This window comes from Ambystoma mexicanum, chromosome 5q (genome assembly GCF_040938575.1).
Source record: "Ambystoma mexicanum isolate Mex_15411 chromosome 5q, UKY_AmexF1_1, whole genome shotgun sequence".
NCBI classification, from domain to species: Eukaryota; Metazoa; Chordata; class Amphibia; order Caudata; family Ambystomatidae; genus Ambystoma; species Ambystoma mexicanum.
Genome location: NC_090933.1, coordinates 345,705,499 through 345,728,607, shown reverse-complemented (window position 1 = coordinate 345,728,607; position 23,109 = coordinate 345,705,499). Strand labels below are relative to the sequence as shown.

The following is a 23,109-nucleotide window of genomic DNA, read 5'->3' as shown; positions in this document are numbered from 1 at the left end:
GTTGGACCAGAGACTACCTCAGGTAAAACTGCCACAGTCACCCGTCGACAGGCCCGTCCCGTCCACCGACGCACTTACGCACGCCAATCTCAGCACCACTAGTACCGCAAGAGGAAGGTGAGCTCCCAGATTCGGAGTCTGACAGGGGAGCCATGTCGGATATCTCATCATCCCCCCTCCAGGGATCCAACCTGGGAGTCAGAGGTGGAGTTAGAAACCCCAAGAAGCCCAGCTCACCCGTCCACCCCCCGGACGACATTGCATCCTTCCATTCTATGATGGAGAAGGCGTGTAAGGAATTTGGTTTGTCCCAGGAAGAACAGAAAAAGGACTGTTTTTTTGTTCGACCACATGGGTAAGAGAAGGAGGTCAGTGTTCTCAATACCCATACTAGACCACGTGTGGAAGGAGGGTTTGCAGACAATGCGTCACCCCTTTTCGGAGCCGGCAGTGAAAGGACGCCTTGAGAAAAAGTTTAAGGCTCCAGAGTCTACCCCCAAGTGTTTATCCTCCCAACCAACGCCTGATTCGGTTGTGTCGGCGGCAGCGGCGAGGAAGGCGAAGGCCCAGCACAAGTGCACGACTCCGCCTGAAAACGAGGCAAGACGTCAGGATGCCTTTGGCAAAAAAGTGCTATCCGTGGGAGCAACTACAGTAAAGGCTCAAACTCTCTGGCTATTGTAGCCAGATACGACAGAGAAATATGGCACAGGCTGGCGCTGTTGCTGGATCATCTTCCGGAAGAGCATAGGAAGGCAGCCATGTTACTTGTCCGAGAGGATGAGGAAGCCTCCAATCGCGCAATAAACATCGCGGTTGACCTCGCTGAGTCGGGCTTCAAGCAAGTCAATAATGGGGTCGTATTACAACGACAGTCATGGCTTAAGTGTACCTACTTCAGACCAGAGGTACAATACAAAGTATTAGATATATGCCCTTTGAGGGAGACCTTCTATTCGGAGAGAAGGTAGACGAGGCCCTAAAGGGAATGAAAGAGGACTCGGACACGGCACGTTCATTGGGGGCCCTCCAGAGTGGCCGAAGCTACAAGTCTTTTCGTCCCTTTAGAGGGGCTTCAGGTAATTCCAGATTCTCTGCGTCGGGAGACAGATCCTTTGGTAGGTCGGCTTACCCCTCCCAGGGATACAGGTGTGCTTCCCAAACTGCAAACCGACGCCGGAACTTCCAGACGTCCAGGAAGAGACCATCCTATCCGTCGTCGTCGAGAGACAAGCAAAATAAAGATCAGCAATGACGAACACCACACCGTTCTGGGGGGGAAGAGTATCAGCCTATGTCGACGAATGGGAACGAATAATGACGGATCAATGGGTTCTGGACACTATAAGGAACGGGCACTCTCTACAAATCAAGCACAGCCCTCCGCACATTCCACCTGCGTTCACCGCTCATTCCCATCTGAGGATACTGCAACAAGAGGTAACAGTCATGTTAGCAAAGGGCGTGATAGAATTAGTTCCAACATCACAGAAAGGTCAAGGAGTCTACTCAAGATACTTCGTTGTAAAAAAGCCGAACGGCAAATGGCGTCCCATTTTAGACTTACGCAATCTCAACAAGTCTTTAAAGAGCCTGAAATTCAAAATGCTCACGCTGCAAGAAGTGATCCGAGCCGTTCAAGAAGGGGTTTTTCTAGCGTCCCTGGATTTATAGGACGCGTACTTCCATATTCCAATGTGTCGGAAACACAGGAAGTTCCTGAGGTTTGTAATAGGGAGGACTCACTACTAGTTCACGGTTCTTCCCTTTGGGCTCAAGACCTCCCCCAGAACGTTCACGAAATGCCTGGCCCCAGTAGCGGCCTGGCTAAGGAAGCAAGGCCACCACGTATACCCATACCTCGATGACTAGCTGGTAAGGGGATCCTCCCCAGCGTCGACCAACACAAGTTTGCAAGCCACCATGCAGCTTCTACAACAGCTGGGATTTGCCATAAACTTCGAAAAATCCTCTCTGCGGCCATCAAGAACGTTGGTGTTCCTGGGGGTACAGTTTGAGACCCAGTCGGGGTTAGTGAAGCCTTCCCTCGACAGAACCTCAAAACTCAATCAGCTGGCGAGCCGACTACGACGAACCACCAGGCTCTCAGTGAGGAAATACGTTTCGGTCCTAGGAGCCATGGCATCCTGCATCCATCTGGTGTCAAACTGTCGCCTATTCATGAGTCCAGTCCAGGAATTCCTCGCGGACCGATGGACACAGGCCCAAGGATCGTGGTCAGACAAGATAACCATAAATGATGACAAGCTGCTTCGGACCCTTCAGTGGTGGCAGAGTTTCCACAATCTGAAGAATGGTGTACCCCTACAGGAATCGGAGTTCCAGCGAACCATAGTCACAGATGCGTCCCTAACCGGATGGGGAGCTCACATGGGTAGTCTTCAAACGCAAGGTCGTTGGTCTCAAACGGAGTCACTCCTACACATAAACGTGTTACAGCTCAGAGCAGTACAATGGGCCTTGAAGGAATTCCTACCACACATCAAGGGATCGAGAGTACGAGTGCTGACGGACAATACGACGGCCATGTTTTATTTGAGAAAACAAGGAGGGACGCGATCAAGGACTCTTTCCATAGAGGCCCAGAAAACATGGCATTGGGCATTAAAGCACAAGATTTCCATCGTGGCTCACCATCTCCCGGGAACGAGAAATTCGCAAGCAGATTCCCTCAGCAGAAGGATGGCCCAGATACACGAATGGGAAATGGACACAGTTCAGCTGATGAAAGTTTTCGAGAAATGGGGTCACCCCCTACTGGACTTTTTCGCAACCAAGGAAAACAAGAAATGCGAGCAATTCGCAAGCAGATGGCCTCAGGAGGGGTCCATGGGGGAGGCATTCTCCTTCCCATGGACGGACATGTTCCCTTTGCTTTTCCTCCGTTTGCCCTCATATGGAGGACAGTACAGTGTATACGCAGATACAGTTGCCGGTTAATTCTAGTGGCACCGTACTGGCCGCGGCAACCGTGGTTTTCCGACCTGCTTCACCTGTCGCTGGAACATCCAATAGCGTTTCCGAGAGTCCCGAACCTACTGTCCCGGGACAAAGGCACGGTGTGGCATCACAACCCGGACAGTCTCAACCTTACAGCCTGGCTCCTGACTTTTCGGAGTTCGGTGCCTTAGATGTTTCAGAGGATTGTCAGAAAATTCTGCAGGTGGCTCGGGCCCCTTCTACCAACAAATCTTACACCTATAAGTGGCGGAGGTTCTGTGTATGGTGTCGAGGACAACAAGGCCTACAGCCGTTGAAGGTGACTCCGGAGCAAGTTCTACCTTACCTGCTTCTCTTGGCGGAGGGGGGTTTATCTTTCACATCGATAAAGGTGCACCTGGCGGCCATCTCTAGGTTCACGAGGAAGAGACAGTCGTCTCCTCTATTCAGCGACAGACTTGTGAAACACTTCATGAGGGGTTTATTTCAAAATTTTCCCCCGGTAAAACGTTTCCCACCAACATGGAGTCTCAACATAGTGTTGGCAGGCTTAATGAAACCACCCTTTGAGCCTATGGCCACGTCGGACATGAAAGTCATATCGTGGAAGTTGCCATTCTTAATTGCTATCACATCAGCTAGGAGAATCTTGGAACTGCAAGCGTTGGTTGTAGACCCGCCATACCTAAGATTCTTTAAAGACAAGGTGGTCCTGGCAACTAATCCTACATTCGTCCCAAAAGTTCCTACAGTGTATCACAAACACTCATCCATTGTTCTCCCTACTTTCTTCGCGACCCCATCATCGGCAGCAGAAAAAGCTCTTCATACCTTGGACGTTAAGAGGGCCCTGAAATTTTACCTACATCGTACACAGGAACTCGGGTCTACTCGACAACTGTTCATCGCATATGGTCCGTCGACGAGAGGAAAAGCAATCTCTAAGCAAGGATTGGCTCGATGGGTCTCATCGACGATTGCGTTTTGCCACTCCAAGGCCGGAAGGCCGCTGCAAGGGCATCCTAGAGCCCATTGTACGAGATCAACGTCCTCCTCAGCAGCATTATGGGCAGGAATTCCGCTAACAGCCATATGCCAGGCTGCGGCATGGTCCGTGCCCCACACGTTTACCCGCCACTACTGCCTTGCCAGGCAGCATGCGGACGAGTTGCAAATGGGAAGAGCAGTCCTGCGCCATCTGTTTCAATAAGGTAAGCTCCACACTGTGGAGAGTTTTGTTTTTCTACCTTTTGGTGACCGTATGCTTTCTGGGGGTATAGTTATATGAGTAAACTTATTTCTGGTGTACCTATGCATTGTGTATTGTGGTGAGGGTATATTACATTACATTCTCACCGCCGTTTTCAGGTGTTACTGCTATACAATCTATTCTAAGCATGTGAATCCATGAAAGATCCAATGCTGGAGAAGGGAATAGTTTCTTACCTGTAACTCCATTTCTCCAGCATTGGTATCTTTCATGGATTCACATGCGCCCGCCAGCCTCCCCGGAATGCCATGTATTTGCTTGATAAGTTTAACCCTTCCTACTTTGGAGGGGCCGAAATCTGAAGTGGAGCCGCGGGGGCGGGCCTCTTATACTGGGACGGCCTACGGAGCATGTGTAGGCGTGTCCTAAAAGGACGTAGATAGGACACAAAAGTGTCGGAAGTTTTCCTACAGGAAAAGGCTATATATGTGTACCGAGGGGTCCCAGTCTGACGACGGGGAATATTCTAAGCATGTGAATCCATGAAAGATACCAATGCTGGAGAAATGGAGTTGCAGGTAAGAAACTAACTATTCCCATGTCTGGTCTATGCAAATCCTTACACTGGTTAAAAGTGGATGACCAAATTAAGTTCAAGTTCACCTGCCTGATGTATAGATGTCTGAATGGGTTGGCACCAGAGTATCTCAGCACAATAGTATGCTGTTATCACCCCAAAAGAGATCTACGGTCAGGAGGTGAAATGCTGATGTGTGTACCTCGGACCAGACGAGTCTCCAAGGGTGACAGTAGGATTGGGGTATTTGCTCCAAACTGTGGAATCGGCTACCGATGGAGATTCAGACAGGTCAGACTAGGGAGTTATTTAGAGCAAAGTTAAAAACGTTTTTATTCAGATAATCTAGGTGGGCCGCAGATCGTCTGCAACTTTTTCACACTCTTTTCCAGATGATATATAGTTAACACCTGCGCCCGAATACAGTTAAGTCTGTCCGGTGCATTTAAGAAATTTTCAAAATCAAATCGGTCAACTCTAAGGGAGCAAACTGCAGCGAGGGACTCAGACAAATTGTCCATGGCCGAAAGAAATCTACTGTGACTGAAACAGGCATCATATGAAAAATTAAACAAATATAATAGATACCTGGCGCACGCCTTAAGGTCAAGGCAAGCAATAGCACATGTTAAATCCCTTGAAAACAGTGTTTGAGTGTGCAAAGCCTTCAAAACATTTTATGAAATGATATACACGGTTTACAGAGTAGAGAAGCAGCCCGCCAATATCTTTCAGAGGCTTCTCTACTAAGCCTTGGTGCAGAGGAAAGAGGGCAATTAGATAGCCCTATTAAAATGGAAGAAATTCGAAGGGCAATTAAAGGCACTAAAAATGAATTGGCCTGATGGGTTAATTACACAGTTTTATAAAGATTTTAGTGGGGAATTCTTGAAGCCAATGCCCACAGTGTTGAATTCTGGCAAGATTACATAATCTATGAGCGAATCAATCATTGGTGTAATACCGAAGCGGTGTAAAGATCACATACTTTGCAGCTCATACTGGCCCATTGCATTGTTGAACCTAGATAAGAGAATCTTTGCAAAATTATTGTCTCACAGATTAGAACCGCTGCTACCTAAGCTTATTCACCCAGATCAAACTGGGTTTGTTCAAGGAAGGCAAACCTACGACAGTATAAGAAATGTAATACACCTGATTGATGAGACAAAAAGATTTGAGGGCGAACAGGCACTACTACGCTGAGAAAGCCTTTGATCAGGTGAGCTGAGACGTTCTGTCTTTGGTCCTTAGCACATTGGGGTTCGGTGACAACTTCATTAAGTGTGTACTAGCCATCTATGCACAATCAACGTCTAGAGTCGGGGTTAACCGGGATATATCAGACCCCTTCCACAGAAGTAGAGGAACGAGACAAGGATGTGCCCTATTACCACTACTGTTTGCATTGGTAAGAGCCTTTTGCTACTGCCACTTAGGAATCCAGAGATCTCAATGAAAGCAGGGGGAGCTGGAACTATATGAAGCAGTGTTGGGCTTTAAAATCAACCATGACAAATGTTAAATCAAAGTACCACAGCCAAACACAGCACAAGTTTCAAAATATCTGCCCATTCAAATAGACCAATACAAACTGTCAACCTAGCTGCTGACATTGCAAAGTTGTATGAAGCAAATTATTTGACAGTAATAGCATAAATTAGGAATGCTATGGTGATTTGGACTTAAATTAATATTTCATGATGTGGAAGGATTAATGCAATCAAAATCAGGGTGCTGCCTCGACTTCTAAATCTGTTCAAGCGCCCCTGATACAAATTCCAAGGGGTGATCTGGAAAAACTAAAATAGGACATTATGTGCTTAATATGGAGAGGGAAGAAGGCCGGTGTCTCCAGGCGAATCCTAACTGCTGGCTTGGATCAGGAGCGTCTTCAAAGTCAGACATGCAAGTATACTATAAGGCAGCCCAACTCTGCATCAAGCGCAAATGGTATCAAGTAGAATTGGATAGAGAATGATGGAGTTTGGATACAGCGGTGGGAGGCATACCACTGTGGCGAGCACTGTGGTAACTAAGAAATTCATGTTCTGAATCCCTCTGTTAACCCAATAACTAACTAAAATGGCCTTTGGAATGTGGGATAAGCTAGCGATCACACTTGGATTGTCCACATTTCCTTCCCCATTTTCTCCCATTCACGATAATCCTGGTTTCTTTCCCTCCATGGAGGGAAAATAGTGGATGGTGTGCTGCAATATGCTCAGGAACAAAGAGGTAAAATGATTTAATGATTGCAAACTTGACTTTAAAAGACAAGAAGGGGAGAGGTTCCAATACTATCAAATATGACACTGGGTCATGGGCAAAGAAAATGAGTTAAGGCGCCATAAGAGACCTGACTGAGTTTGAAAAATGCATCTCACAGATGGGCACCTCAAAAGCACTAATAACCAATAAATATATATATATATATATATATATATATATATATATATATATATATATATATATATATATATATATATATATATATATATATATATATATATATATATATATATATATATATATATATATATATATATATATATAATCCTTAAGCATTCCGAAAAATGCAGGAAATTGCCATATATGCAAGCATGGGTAAGAGAGCTTAACAATGGAATTTCTGAGGAGAATCTGTTCGAATGTGAAGGCCTCTTGCATCTCAGTTCAGCATATGGAGACTGCATACACTCTTGTCCTGAGGTGACGTATGACACTTCAGATACTTGGGACACTGAAAGAGACCACTACAAATGAATACTTTAGAGACACATTTGTTGGAGTTGCCTGAAAATTAAACCATTTTGGGAGGAGGTTTTGTCTTACATCTCAAGAGTTGGTGAAACAGCCTTCCCCTATGACCCAGGAGCGGTCCTACTGGGAATCCCCCATAAAGAGATCTCCACTCCACTCAAGGGAACATAGTCACTACAGTGCTCCTAGTGGCAGAACCAGCCATTGGGACAAGATGGAAGGACTCTGATACACCACATAACCTGTGGTGGCATACGTTATGGAGCGTATTAGCAATGGAGAAACTAACTACCAGCTTGAAAGGCGACCACAACTCCTTTAACAAAAAATGGGGTCCCCTATTCTCCTTTCTCGCTACAGACTTTACAGTTGGAACATGCCCCCCATGCCTACGGGCAATGTACTTATTTGCAACACAGAGAAGTGCTGGGCTAGAGTGGGAACTCAGAAGTGCAACCAAGGAGCAGAGGGAGTTAACGATTTGGCCCAATGTGAGTTATGATTTCTCACCCTTTCCCTGCTTTGAACAGTGGTTGAGTTTGGATTAAAAGGGATTTGGGATTGTGAAGGCGCACAACAGACGATTGGTACTCCGCCCTGGTCTTCTAGACTTCTACCTTTTGGTGGACAAAGCAATTGATAATGGTTTAAGTTGCTATGGATCAGGATTGGTGAAGGTTTGGGAGTTGGGGCAGGGGTTGTACTAGTTTTGTTGTTGGATTATCAAGGTAACGACTGTTAATGTATGAATGATCTCTTGGTACCCTTACTTAAAATCAATAAATTGCCTTTGACAGAAAAAAAGTCCACTGAAATGACCGGCAATTAAAACAAAATAGTAATATGATAAAATGTTCAAAGTTTAGTTTGCCATTTAAAATAAACTGATGCTCAAATATGTATTTAATTATTGTATTGTTGCGAGGTTGACCTGCAGTTAAATACCATGTTTGTGCTATATTTTGTAGAGCAAATCAATATTGGATGTCATTTGTTTAGACCAAGAGGAGCATACCAGTGTCACCCAAAAAAAAAAATAAATATTGCATATATATCTACTACTTTACCACCAACTTTCATGGCTGGCATGTGGTGCTTTTTTACAGGGCCACTGATAGTGGAATTCTGCTCCTTACAACAGCAACTGGCCCACAGGCAAAGAAGCCTTTGGTGTAGGGAGCGGAACTGAACATGGATTACCACTTTCCGGGCACTGCAGGGCAGGTGGCAGGATAAAGACAAACACAATAGATATTGGTGGAGTCTCTATAAAAGAAACAAGACTAACAGTCCTTTAATGCAATGTGAGAACATTCAATTTGTTTTGTGAACCACACCAACCACAGCTATCTTAGGTTTCTTAGGGCACTTGGAAAGTACAGCGAGCATGCTTTGATCTGTGCGATGATGTGTTGTCCTTAACATGAGCCTCCTTTAATTCTTTCTGACACTATAAATTGTCACATGCCTCGATTTTATGACTGCAGACATATTGAGGTGGTTTTGCATGGCCATTAGCAACGAGACCTAACGTCTGGGGTGTAAATTACTTTTTGGGCAAAAGAATTGTCTGCGTGGAGAGTGCAAGACATTTCTCCTGTTGAAGGAAAACTACATTGGAGATGGCTGCCATGAAAATGGCAAGGGGAACTATTTCCATTTGCATGGCAAGGAGAAGCTACAGTGACAGGGATATTAAGAGTCACCGGTAAAGAAGTAAGCATTGCAAAGTCAACAGTTTGGGATTTTGTGTAGGCATGAGATAGGCATTTGCCAGACACTGCTATAATGGGACTATATGACCATAAGTTGGCAACAGTTGAAAATGGTGTGCTTACCTTGGGATTAGCTAATACCAGTCTATAAATATACACAAACAAAAACGTTTTGCGTTGTCAATGACTGTTTTTCACATGACTTCCGTGCAGGGAACAGATATATAAATCAATTGGCTTGAGTAACACCTGATAAAACATTTTTGGTACATGAGTGGCGTATAGACAGCTGAAATTAAGCAAGTAACTCTGCATTTGAGGGGATTGGGTCCTCGACGTATTCCATATCTGACAGTAATCACCACAGCTGTGCTGCTTCGGAAAATCTTTCTGCATCGATGTCGATACGCTGTCCTCGAGGGCCTCCATCGAGCTGACGTCACCGGATGTTATAAGTAGGACGCACAACGCCCGTAGCCTCAGTTCTGTTTTTTCTGCGAACGTGTTCGCTTCGGATATCTCGGCACGCCTCGACTCTGAGTTCTGTTCTTTCGGTTCCTCGAACCTGTTAGTTTGTGAATATCTATGTCTTCGTCTTCTACCCCGCACCGGGTTTTAAGAAGTGTCGGGAATGCGGGTCCAAGATGTCGTTGACAGATTCGCACAACGCCTGCTTCTGGCACCTCGGTGAGGACCACGACACAGATGACTGTGTAGACTGCCAGTCGCTCACTTTGAAGGCCTTGCAGGAGCGTAAGAAGAAGCTTTCTGTAGGTAAGGTGGCCAAGCCCCGGAAGTCTAAGTCCGCCGGCCTTTCGACTGACAATTCGATGGGCGACTCTCCGCATCGTCGTCGTCGGTCCGGGGGGGTCTCGGTCCCGGAGTAGGTCCCGCCGTTCCTCTGCCTCTTTGAGGCACTCACGGAAGTGCTGTCACCGGTCGCCTTCCTCGTCCGAGGACTGCGCCGGTCGGCAGGTTGCTTGTCCCAACAAGCATTCCACTCCTGCCGAATGGGATTCCTTTCGGCAGGAGATGATGGCGATTTTTCATTCGCAGGGCTCCGGTCCGTCCACGCCGTCGAAAGACGCCAGCCGTGACTGTGCTAGAGACACCACTCGCACGCCTTCGAGCTCGAGTGTTAGTCGGGATCACCCGGCGCCTTCGAGGTCCCGGTCGGACAAGGTTGGTCGCTCTCGACCTGCCCGTTCCAGGTACCGGTCCTCGACGCCCTTGTGACCGTTGGAGCCTGTGAAGTCTTCGAAGAAGACATCGACGCCTGCGGCGCTCCGCCTCTGAGAAAGCCATCGGCACCTAGGCTGTCGAAGGACACGCTCGGGGCTCCGCCCTCGAGGACTGTGTCGATGCTGTCGGCGCCACGCTAGGAAGGTATGGTTCCTGAGGAGGTACCTGATGAGATTTTGTCTCAGCATAGCCAGATTGAAGACCTGCGGCAGTCACTGTACGACGCCAGTGGTCTGAACACCTCTCCGGAGGTGGAGTTCTGTAGGCCTGAGCCTGGCACCCATGCTGAGTCCTTGTACCGGAGCCTTATGTCGAGGGTACGGAATACTTGGGGTGGTCTGCGCCACCAATGGATTTTCTGCAGGATGACCTGACGGATATCCTCGACCAAGGTCCGCCAACTGACCCGGTACTGCCATTCCATATGGCCTTGCAAAGAAGGGTGGCAGCGGCTTGGACTGCCCCGGAGAGTCTTCCGGCAGTGAGCAAGTCTTTGCCGTGAAAATACCATCCAGTCAGTAGCGACCCCTGCTACTTGACCACGCACCCCACTCTGGAGAGTTTGGTGGTGCAGGCGCTACGGCCCCAGCAAAGCAGGCGTCGTACCCTACCATCCCTCCCGATAGGGACGACAAGCGTTTTGATGGCTGGGCGAAGAAAGTGTTTTCTTCAGGGGGTATGGCTTTGCAGGCAGCCAACTCTGTATGTGCCTTGTCACGTTTCACGCACTCTCTGTGGAACGTATTTCGTTAGCGGCTGATCATATTCCCGAAGGGGAGGGACGGGATGTTTTTCTTGCCATGGTGCAGGATGGCAAGGATGCCATGTGTGAGTCCGTTCAGTCGGGTCTGGACATGGCAGATTGTGTCAGCCGGTCCATGGCGGCGAGCACCGTAATACGCAGGTTTGCGTGGTTGTGGAAGTCGGGGTTTGCTCATGATGTACAAGCCCGGCTCCTCCACATGCCCTTTGATGGTGAACATCTTTTTGGCAGCAAGGCTGACGAGAGCCTTGAGAGGTTGCAGACCTCCAAAGCTGCAGCAAAGTCGTTGAGCGCGGCAGTTCGCCAACCTCCGCCTTTGCTTCGTAGGGGACAGCAATGGAGGGGAGGTTCCTTTCGATATTACTCATCCTTTAGTAGATTGAGAGGAGCTGCAAGTCAAAGGGGCCACCGTAGGACTGCCAGAGGTGGAAAACAGGGTACTCGAGGTGCGAAGGCTGCTTGGGCAGTTGCCTCTTTACCCTCAGGCAATGCCGCAGCCGCTTCAGCTCAGTCATGAGGCCATGTCCCATGGTTCGCCGGTTGGGGGGAAGGCTGGCGCAGCATCTTGTAGAATGGTGTGCCATTACTTCAGTAGTGTGGGTTCTGGAGATCATAGCCCACAGCTACTGTCTTCCTTTCCAGCAGAGGCCTCACGACAATCCACCAGGGAATCTCTCTTTGAAGAGTCCGGATCTGCTCCTTGCGCAGGAAATTCAGTTCCTGCTGGAGAAAGGCGCCATAGAGCTGGTGCCTGTAGCGGGTAGCGCAGAGTAACAAGGGATGGTATTCCCCTTATTTTTTGATTTCGAAAAAAGACTTGGACATGGACTTGCGCGTTTTCAACAAAATCCTCAGGAAGGACAAGTTCAAGAAGGTTACTCTCTCTCAAGTCCTCCAGGCCCTTCAACTTCAGGACTGGTTGGTGTCTCTCGACCTCAAGGACGCTTACTTTCATGTGCCGATCCATCCCAAGCACAAGTAGTACCTGAGGTTCGCGGTTGGCGATTCGCACTTTCAGTTCCTGCCGTTCGGATTGACCTCCGCCCGAGGGTTTTCACCAAGCTCATGGTTGTGGTGGCAGCGTATCTCGGGAAAGGGGGGATTCACGTCGGTTGTAGGTCAACTGGTCGACAGGACAAATGGTCGACACCAAAAGGTCAACAGGTCAAATGATCGAATTTCTTTTTTTTGTTTACACATTTTTGGGGGGGGGGGTTCTCCCCCAACCCCCCTTTTTTTTTTTTTTTTTGCTAAAAACCCCTTTTTTTCCCTAAACGAAAACCTAAAAAAAAAATTTGATCATTTGTCCTGTCGACCAAATTGTGTCGACCATTTGTCTGTCGACCATTTGACTAGACACCATTCACGTCTACCCCTACCTGGACGATTGGTTGACCTGCCACTCCCTTCACAAGCTGGGCTTCTCCCGCAACTTAAAGAAGTCCCACCTGACGCCAACTCAGCGGCTCCAGTACATCGGTGCAGTGCTAGACACATCCCTGGGGCAGTGTTTTCCTCCCCAGGTGAGGGCTCTTCACATTCAGCAGATGGTACACAAGTTTCGACGTGCCCAGAGTCTCCCGGCTTTCGAGTTCTTGAGGTTGCTCGGCCTCATGGCATCCTGTAGCCTTCTGGTGCCAGAGGCCCGGTTGCGGATGTGATCGCTGCAATGGGCTCTCAAGACTCAGTGGTCACAGTCCTCTGGCAGGATGTCAGACCCCGTTCAGGTGCCGCCCTCGGTCGATCAGGACCTTCTGTGGTGGGCCGACAAAGGCACTCTGATGAGGGGGGGGGCTCCATTTTGGCTACCGTGGCCGGAGGTGACGATCGTGACGGATGCATCCCTCACAGGTTGGGGAGCTAATGCCAATTAGTTGACAGTCGACGGTCATTGGTCTCCGTCGGAGTCCAGACTCCATATCAATCTGTTGGAGCTGAGGACCATTCGGCTTGCCCTGAAGGCTTTTCTGTCGAATGTGCGAGGAAAGAATGTCCTGATTCTGACGGACAACACAGTGGCCATGCACTACCTCAACAAAAAAGGGGCAGGGGGTAGGGCCACTACCTCTCTGCAGGGAGGCGATGCAGCTCTGGTTCTAGGCCATCCAGGAGGGAATTTCGATCTTCGCAGTTCATCTGGCTTGAGACAAAAACGAGACGACGGACACTCTGAGCAGGCAGAGCACGGTCTCTCATGAGTGGGAGCTGGCTCAGGAGATTCTTCTGGAGATCTTCGCCCTTTGGGGGACCCCTCAAGTGGATCTCTTCGCCTCCATTGTCAACCGGAAGTGCGAAAGGTTCTGCTCGCAGGAATTTCCTCCAAGAGGAGCCTTAGGAGACGCGTTCGTGGTGGAGTGGTCCTTCCATTTGCTGTATGCATTTCCTCCAGTCCCTGTCATCCCGCAAGTGCTGCAGAGGTTACAGAGGTTCAGTTCCCGGATGATCCTCATTGCTCCGGCATGGGCCCGGAGGACGTGGTACCCGGACCTTCTTGACTTATCCATCGGCCCTCCACGTCGTCTTCCCTACCGAGACGATCTGCTCTCAAGGGAGGGGGTCAGGTTCTCCTTCCAGAGGTCAGATCCCTCATCCTTCATGCTTGGCTTCTGTAAGGTTGAGGTCTAAGGATTGGGACCTCCCTGAAGATGTGATGGAAATGTTACTTTCGGCCAGACGGCCGGCAACAAAGTCCCTGTACCGGTGCCGTTGGAGAAAGTTCTGCGACTAGTGCAGGGTTAAGAATGTGGATCCTTTTTCATGTGACATTCGTGTGGTTCTGTCTTTTTTGCTTTCTTTAGCCCACAAGGGCTTGCAAGTGGGTACCATTAAAGGTCACCTGGCGGCGCTGTCCCTATTTAAGCGCTCGTCTGAGGAGTGTTCTTATTTTAAAATTCCTTTAATTTCTCAGTTTCTGAAAGGGCTCACTAATGTGTTCCCTCCGTCACCTTTCCAGGTGCCCGTTAGGGATTTGAACCTTATTCTCAAGTTTCTAATGGGTGCTCTATTTGAGCCTTTACATTCTTGTCCTTTAAGACTGTTAACCCTGAAAATGGTATTTTTAGTTGCGGTCACTTCCGCTCGCAGAGTGAGTTACAGGCACTTTAAGCCACCCTTCACTGTGCTTCATAAGGACAGGGTTGTCCTTTGGTAAGGACGAGGAGAGGCTCCATAGGTTAGATCCTAGGAGAGCTTTAAGTTTCTACATTTCACGCATGTCCCGGGTCAGGGTGGATGATCAGCTCTTTAAAAGGTTGCACTAGAAGGCGTTTGGGACAAGCTGTTACTAAGCAGATTTTGTCTCGATGGATTATCTTGGCAATTTCTGAATGTTACCTCTTGGCGGGTAAGGACCCTCCGGTAGGCTTACGGGCCCATTCTACTAGGGGTATGGCTGCCTCTACTGCCCTGCAGAGGGGTGTTCCTATTTGTAACATCTGTGAAGCAGCCACTTGGGCTTCGGTCCATACTTTTGTACGACACTACTCTCTAGATTCTATCCATTGTCAGGATCTGGCCTTTGGCAAGGCGGTCCTTTACTCTGCAATTTGATTGGGCATTCTAAATTTCTTTATTCTAAATTCTTTTCCCTCCTCCATACGTTGGAACCAATTTTGGGAGTCTGTCATAGATATGGAATAAGTCGGAGGACCCAATCCCCTCGAAGAACAAGTTACTCTCTTACCTGGTAACGTTCTTTCAATGGGATGGTCCGACGACGTATTTCAGATCGCTTGCTCCCTGCCTATCCCGCTACAGAATTTCTTATGCGATTGCAGTTTACGTTTCCGCAAGGCTTTCTGTTATCACACTGGCAGAAGATTGGTGACACGCGTTCTGGGGGGGAAAAAATACAACTGTGGCTACGGGCATCTTGTTTCCTACTTATAACATCCGGTGACGTCGGCTCGACGGAGGCCCTCGAGGATAGCTCATCGACGCAGACGCCGAAAGATTTTCCGAAGCAGCACAGCTGTGGTGATTACTGTCATAGATATGGAATACGTTGTCGGATCATCCCATCGAAAGAACGTTACCAGGTAAGAGAGTAACTTGTTCGACTACTTAGAGAAAACACTGGCAGACAAAGGTATGATGTTTGATTGATGGAGCTCACTCAGAGATCCCAGTAGGTTGTATTTGGATGGTTAGGGGCAGGTAGTTGGCGGGAAAAGCCATATGGATTAGCATGGCTGTGGGAAGTCAGTGAGTGGTGTAAATAACTATGCTACACCCACAAGTGTTCCCTCCTCATGTTTCTTTCTCACCTCATGTTTCCATCTCCCTTCTAGCTGTACTCAAATGCAATAATTTGGGCTTATAGGCAGTGCTTATGCACCACCTAATAGCCAAAATTAAAATCAATTTGAGGGGGCCCGGGAAAGACTGAGGTGGAGCGGGAAGGCAACAGCTTGCTCAAAACATGTGGCTTTACCAGAGAATTTGGCCAGCAAACAAGGCAATCTGATTCACTGCTCTCCCAGTGCTGGTTGCTTAATCATTTGCCACGTACAAGATAGTGAATATGTGCAAAGTCTCTATAATTGAGTGACTATAGTTGGTTTTATTCTTTATAAAGTAGGACCAACAAGTTCTAGTAGCAAGGCTTTATGAAAACCGGTGTCTCCATTTTCCCAACTTTGTCACCCCTTTTGCTCTAAATATTATGAAAAGTAACCATTAGCAATTTGGATTTAAAAAAAATATTGGCTTTGGAAGCTGCACAGCCTTTAACTCACACACTGCTATAACATTTGTTAATGCATATTGGCATCATAATTTCTTCTTCAGTGACCTTGCCTCTTACCTTTATCTTCATTGAACACAGAGATCTTGCTTATTATTCCAACTCAAACTTTCTTGTCTATACATTTTAATTTGTCCCAGGACTGTTCTAGTTACTTTGTTGCTGTTTTAATCTGCTGTCCTCCTAAAAAGCTTCATTTGTTTGACTTAAACAGCTTCATAGTACCTATGGTCCAGAAGAACGGTTGACACATAACCGGGAAGTGTCCATTCAACCAGGTGGGGACCGCGAGATCGGTTTGATGTTTACTCCATCGCGTGTGAGCTGTATGTTTGCCAAGCTTGAAATTAAACACTCTGGGATTCGACCATCGCAACCAGGAGTAAAATTTACTGTAAGCTTCTTATTTAAAATGTTAACTGACAAAACATGTTAATTGTTAAAAAGACTGTATTACAATATAGTTTAATGTGAATATATTGTAACACCATTCACCTGTTTTGGCTTGGGGGAGGGTCATTTGACAAAGAGCAGTTGTGCAATTGGCATTGGTGAAAGTGGTGGGGAGAGAGTTTGCTAGTAAAGGAATTGGTGAAAAATAGTGTTCCTTTTAGTTACTATCGATTTGTAATTCTTCATAAATAGCATAGCATTTTTAATACACTGCAAAATATTGCATTAGAACATTATCATACGTTTCTCACACTGCCAGTGAATGCATAGTCATTAAGTCGGACCTAAGGGAATCTTCAGTTAATTCACCGTACATCATGTAATGTAGTCCTCTTTTGTTGGAAATCCTGTCAAAACAGAACATTGTTTGGATGTGCTGGCATGACATCTAGATAGGGCATCTGGGACGAGGAGGCTGGGAATGGAGAAAGGATGGATGGCTTAAACATGGCCTTGTATGCAACCTCTAATATGTGCAGGAGTGGAATTGGGGCTTATATCAAGGTAGTCTTTGATCGGAAGATCACAAGCCATGCAATACCTTTTTTATCCTGGTCAGTCCCTGGCAGAGTATTCCATTCACTCTTGGGACTCGATGCTCCTAAAAGTCCGGCCTTTGAGCCACATCTCTCGTTGATTGCATTTCATCTGAAGGGAGACATGATGCATGTGAACGGAGGATGGTGTGTAAATCATAGAGACTCACTCTTGATTAGTGTTGAGATAGACGTTCAGAATCCACCCTGGGGGTGGAGTGTGAGAGGCCCCCCTATTATAATTTGCTCGGAGAAGACGCTGTCTAGCCAAACTCAATCAATGTAGGGTAGCACTGCAGTAAGGCTTAATCTCAGGAAGGTGTGATAGCACCGTAGGGCTACACTTAGACACACACACTACTCCAATAATTCAAGTTAGCCAGAAGATGTACACAAATATAGTCATGTGGTTGTATCTATGGTTGTTGTGGGTGGGCTGGCGGGAGTGAGGGCGAGCAAGGTTTTGAGACTGGGGGGCACGGAGGGTTATTTGACATGTCGGACCATGATCACTGGGATGTCAGTGGGCATTATAGGAAAAGGAGTTGGTGTTGATTTTTGAGTGCTCAGAGTGGGGAGACAGATAAGGATGGGCTGGCCAGGGAAGATGGTTTTTGGGAAGCAGAACAGTCTTGGTTGCTGCAGGAGAATGTGCAAAGGATAGCCGCATTGGGAAGCTGGATGAGGCAGTGGGAAGTAACAAGCCTGGCTGACTACATCTATGCCAAGAGATAGCGGTGTGGGTATGGTCACCTGGAATGTCAGGTTTCTTAATAATTATATGAAATGTTTGCGCATACACACCTATTTGGTTAGGATGGGCATACAATAGGCAATGCTGCAAGAAACGCACCTCACAACTGATAGACAAGCTGCCGTAGCCAGGAAATGGGGTGGCAAGCTATATGGCTTGCCTTTTTCTGCCTATGCCAGGGGTGTCCTCATCTGGATTGTTCCGGGGGGTGGGGTGGGCCTTTCAGTTACTAGAGTAAAGGAGGGACAATGAGAGTAGAATGGTGGTGGTACAACGACTGTGGGAAAACAGGGACGTCTGCTTCATAAACACATACTATCCGAACCATGATGCCACGGTGGACTGGACGGGTCCGAAGCAAAATTAAAAACTGCACCACCGGCCAGAGCCCATGGATCCCTTTTTCAGGACTTCAGGCTAGTGGATATCTGGAGGGAAACGCATGTTGAAGCACAAGGTTTTTAACACTTTCCAGCCCACCATGCAGTACACACGAGAGTCATCATAGGGAGAGAAACCCTGGGAGAATTTGAACAAATAGAATATAAGGCTATGGCCCTTTCTGGCCATGCACCGCTAATAACAATATGGCTGGACACTGTCCTGAGACTCCGGATACCTGCCTGGCGGCTCAGGTCAGAAGCCCCAGAGGATGAGGTTTTTAATGAATACCTGAGGGCACAAATAGAGTTGTACTTAGACACCAACACGGCAGCATAGCAAAGAACAGCACGCTATGGGACGTATTAAAAGTTGTCATGCAGTAATTGGTGATAGGGAAAATGGGAGGCCTCAGGAAGGAAATATTGCAGGCCTTGGAGGCTGTTGAAAATGAGATGACAGAAGTGTAAAGTATGGATCAGGAGCATCTTGGGAGTTGGAGGGGGGGGGGGGACTGCTGAGATCAAGACAAAAATGCATGGGAGAATGGAAAAGACTAGGAAGACTAGATTTTCCAATACACACCAGAAGGCTGCAAGCTGAGGGGGACAAGCCAGGTAGACTGTTGGCATGGCTGTGTAGGTGAGAGGAGCCAATGGATATGATCAGCGCTATTGCTGACGCAAACAGGGAAACAGTTAAGACCCAACGCAGGATCAATAAGGTATTCTCGAGATTCTACGAATCCCAATACTCTGAGGACGTGGCTGCGAGAGACGGAAAGGTGGCTGTTTTTGTAACCCAAATCGACGTACCAAGGCTACCGGCGGAACAGGTGGATATGGTACACGCACCATTGACGCTAGAAGAGCTAGAAGAAGTGATAAGGGAACTTCCGACCTCCATAACTCTGGGGCTGGACGGGCTCCCACTGGAGTTTTATAAAGCCTATACAGAACTATTGGCACCCAGATTGTTGGTGTTTTTTCTTAGAATCGTACAACCTGGGAGTGTTGCCCAGTAGCATGCGGGAAGCGACTAGTACCGATATAGTCTGGTAAGCCCCCACAGAATTGTGGGTCATATAGGCATCTCTCCATGGTGAATCAGGAGTCCCAAATACTGACACCGGTGCTGGTGTATAGGCTCAAGAAGGTGATAGGAGGATTTGTCCACTTGGACCAGACTGGTTGGTTATGTCCCGGGGCGCAGCACCACCTGGAACCTGCAAAGTTTACATCATGTTATAGATAGTACTAACCATCTAGCGGAGGACTGCGGGTGGCCTCACTGGACGCATTGAAGGCCTTTGACTCGGTCCATTGTGACTGCCTGCTGGCAACCCTGGTACGATTTGGGTTTGGTAAGGCCTTTTTGCAATGTGTGAAGTTCATCTACACCGCACCAATGGCACGGGTTGACACGGGCAGACTGGTCTCTGAGGCATGGGAGGTGCATAAAGGTACTAAACAAGGCTGCCCACTGTGCTGATGTTGTAAATCCTAGCATTGGAACCACTGGCTGTGTTCCTCAGACAGGAGTACACGGAAGCTGGAATCACGATAGATGGGGAAGTGCACCTGATCTCCCTATACGCAGATCATAAGTCTGCCAGATGATAATTTACCATACCTACTGGTTGTTATTGGCCAATTCGACATGTATTCGAGCATTAGGGTGAACCGGAGAAATCCTGTTTTTCACTTGCAGTGCTTGGAGGTCTCAACGAGGAGCAACTACTGCGTCTGGGCCTCCACTGGGTGACTGACACCTTTTTGTTACCTGCACAACCCGGTGGACGCCCACAGCGATAACATGCGGAAGGCCCTGGAGGGGGTGGTCAAATCCATGGCATTCTGGAAGAAACTGCCTCGGGGGTACCAGGCAGAGCAGCTCTCTTGAAGATGGTCGTACTCCCACGCCTTTTTGTATTTCATTAACATACCTTATCATTTATTTGCATTTTTAAAGCGCTCACACAGCCCGGGGGCATCAAGGCGCTATTATAGAATTTTATTTTTGTTGTTGTCTTAGTTGCATATTTATAATGCGCTTAAATACCCAGAGGTTTCTAAGTGCGGACCTGAGGATCGAACCTTTGTTGCTTCGTGTCGTCTTGCTTCCAAGGCGAGCACGTTGCCACTGAGCTATCCTCCCAGGATAATATACCAGCAGCTTTATTTTTAGCCAATTACATACAATGGCGAGAGAATTCCTGTGGAGGGAGGAATAGAGTTGGTCTGCGCACATTGCAGAGAGACTATGCTGAGGGCGGGATGAAGGTACCTAATTTTGAGTACTATTACCTAGCTGGGCAGCTACAATTTATAGTGAACTGGCTGGGAGTCGAGGCTAAGCAGGACACCCTGCTACTGCCACTGATGCTAGGGCGATTTTTTTTTAACTAAGTGCTCTGGGTGAAAGTCCTCACTTTAAAAAGATCCTCTGGGCTTTTGAAAACTGGCAAGAACATATGGCGCAGGGTCTAAAAGCACCTGGGAACACTATCTCTGAACATAACTCCTCCTGTAGGAATTATTGGAGAACCGGGAGTCGTGAGGCAATATAGGAAGAACTGGGAGTGCAAAGGGATAGCCACGGTGGGTGACTTGTCAGGAAGATTAGGAGAAGATTGTTGGGTCCGCAAGAGGAAGTGGAGACCAACGAGACACTAATATATGATGTGTCACAAGGGAGACACATGTTCTATAGACTGTATGTCCTGTTCTTCGCTGGAACTGAAGGTGCGAGGCAACTGGGAGACGGACATGGAGAAAGTTTTCACAGATGACGAATGGCGGAGGGTACTGCGGTATACAAAACAGGTCTGGAAACATCAGATTCAAGCTAACCCAGCTGTATGTTGCACATAGGGCATATGTGACCCCACACAGATTATCTTACATGGCAGGGAGGAACACATCCCTGCCCAAGATGCGCGCAGGAGGGGGTGGACATGATGCACTTGTTTTGGACATGTCCAGTGGTTGGGAAATTTTGTCACCGGTGCCTGAGAAAGTGGCAAGACGGGGTATTCGGAAGCAGACATGGCCCCCAGAGTTTTGCTTGCTAGGACTGTTCCCGAGCGGAGGGAAGTGGGATGCACACCTCTAAAATGAAGGGTCTGATCTTCATACTGGTGAAAGGCAGAATAGCGATGGCATGGAGGGTGCGGGAAGGACCCAAACTAGAGGCTTGGTGGGAGGATCTGAAAAGGTTGTTGCTAGCAGAGACTTCAGTGTGGTTAAGAGCGCTGCGGAAAGGGATGCATGAACAGAGCAAGGCAGTTGAGGCCTGGAAAGCATTGACACAGACCATGTTTGCTTATGATGTAGAGGAGTCCAATTAAAGTTTCAGTACCGGAGCAGGGTCTGGAGCGATGGGTGCTGTAGGGCTTTATTGCAGGATTCAAGGACACTGAACCAAAGGTGGACAATTATATAATACCTGGTCGGGCTTAGCAAGGCTGGAAATAGCAGAAGGGATAAAAGGAAGATTTGTGAGAAACGTGAAGGTATCTCACCGCCCCTCCCTCCCCCCCCCCCGGTCCCCGGAGATCTGTCGTCCAGGTTGCCAGGACACGGCCATCGCTATTGGATCCAGTTCCTGGGGGGTGGACCAGTGGGGGAGGGATCACCTGGGCGGGGGTCTTTGGGGAGTGGAAGTGGGACACTGAGGGTTGAGATGCGGTTTCCCCTTCCCTGTAACAACTTTTCCCCATCCTACCTTGTAGGATACTTACAAGCTCTATCCCCCACTCCCTTTTCCCACACAAACACTTTCTTACATGGTAACATACAACAGACTAACACCAGAGCCGTGTACATGACATGTCCCAACACTTGGGTTAGGCAGAGTCAGGCAATTGACAATAACCACGCACACCTAACAGCCCTTTACCTTCCCAACAGAGATAAACGGCGGAGCACCCTTCGAGCAAGGACGAACGCACAAGGAGACAGTTGGACCAAACCGGCAGTACAAAGGGAGAATAAAAGCAGTGAGACCTGGAAGGACGAAGGGGGAATTGCCTATGCCCTTTACAAAAAGGAAATTGTAAGAATGGGAGTTACAGCTGGCGTGCGGAGCAACAGAGGTCAATGGAACACAGGGGCCTCCCGCATTGATAACGCAAGCAGAAAGGCAAGCTGGCTGCCGTGGTACTTGCCTTGACTCCAGAGAACAAAAGTCAACAGGTTCAGCACAGCCAGTGAGTTTGAGGAAGCTGATCCAAATCGAACTGTTAAGCCCAAGGTTGCAACTAGCAACCTTTTGAACGCAAGAACAAAGGACTTGTGTGTCCCTTAGAACTTTAAAGAAAACCCAGTTGAGGTTCAGTTGCAGAGGGGTCTGACTTCACGTGGGCGCTCATTTGAAAGGCTCTGACCGGGACCGGTTTTTGAAACTACAGCAACAAGAAAGCCCTAGGAAAGGGTGGTGTGAGGCGTCCGAGTAGTCCTCAATGGTCACGTCTGGTCCCTTGTACAATCGAAATTATCTGATCTGTTGCCAGAGTAAAGTTAGGGGAAGGAAACCCTGCTTTCCACTAAAATTGTGAATTCTGATCATTGGCAAAAGTGAACCAGACAAAGGGATGCCGAACGAAAGCTAAAGAGAAAGAATTTCCACTTTCTGATAAGACTGAGCAATACATGAACTGTGTTGAAGAGTGGTCGTAGTGAGCCTGGCGGAGGGAGGCCCCATTTTGCAAGAAAGTATCCGAGCCCGGCAGAGGGAGATCCCAGGGGTGAAGAGCAATCGCCCAGAGATTGCAAGAAGGTATCCAAGCCTGGCAGAGGGAGATCCCACAGGCGAAGAGCAATTGCCCAAAGAACTTTTGTTTATTTGTTTGAAATTTTTACCAAAAGGGCTGAAGAATAATGCACCCCAGAACAGTGTATCAACGAAAGTGTCACCTGGTTGTTTAAGGCTCTTAAAGATTACGAGCGATATTTGAGGAGCCGTAGTGAACCCGACATAGGGAAGCCCGTTTTTGGTAAGGAGGATCCG

At 47.9% G+C, this 23,109-nt stretch overlaps 1 protein-coding gene across 5 annotated transcripts in view; it reads left to right on the top strand.

The window, feature by feature from the left end:
- The window catches only part of CEP192 (centrosomal protein 192), a 2,773,731-nt gene that overhangs the window by 1,930,871 nt on the left and 819,751 nt on the right, over window positions 1–23,109 (top strand). For all 5 annotated transcript variants that reach the window (XM_069620824.1, XM_069620822.1, XM_069620821.1 and 2 more), the window contains one exon: window positions 16,190–16,369. In XM_069620824.1, the coding sequence (XP_069476925.1) occupies window positions 16,190–16,369 (180 nt within the window). The remainder of the gene's footprint in view (window positions 1–16,189; window positions 16,370–23,109) is intronic.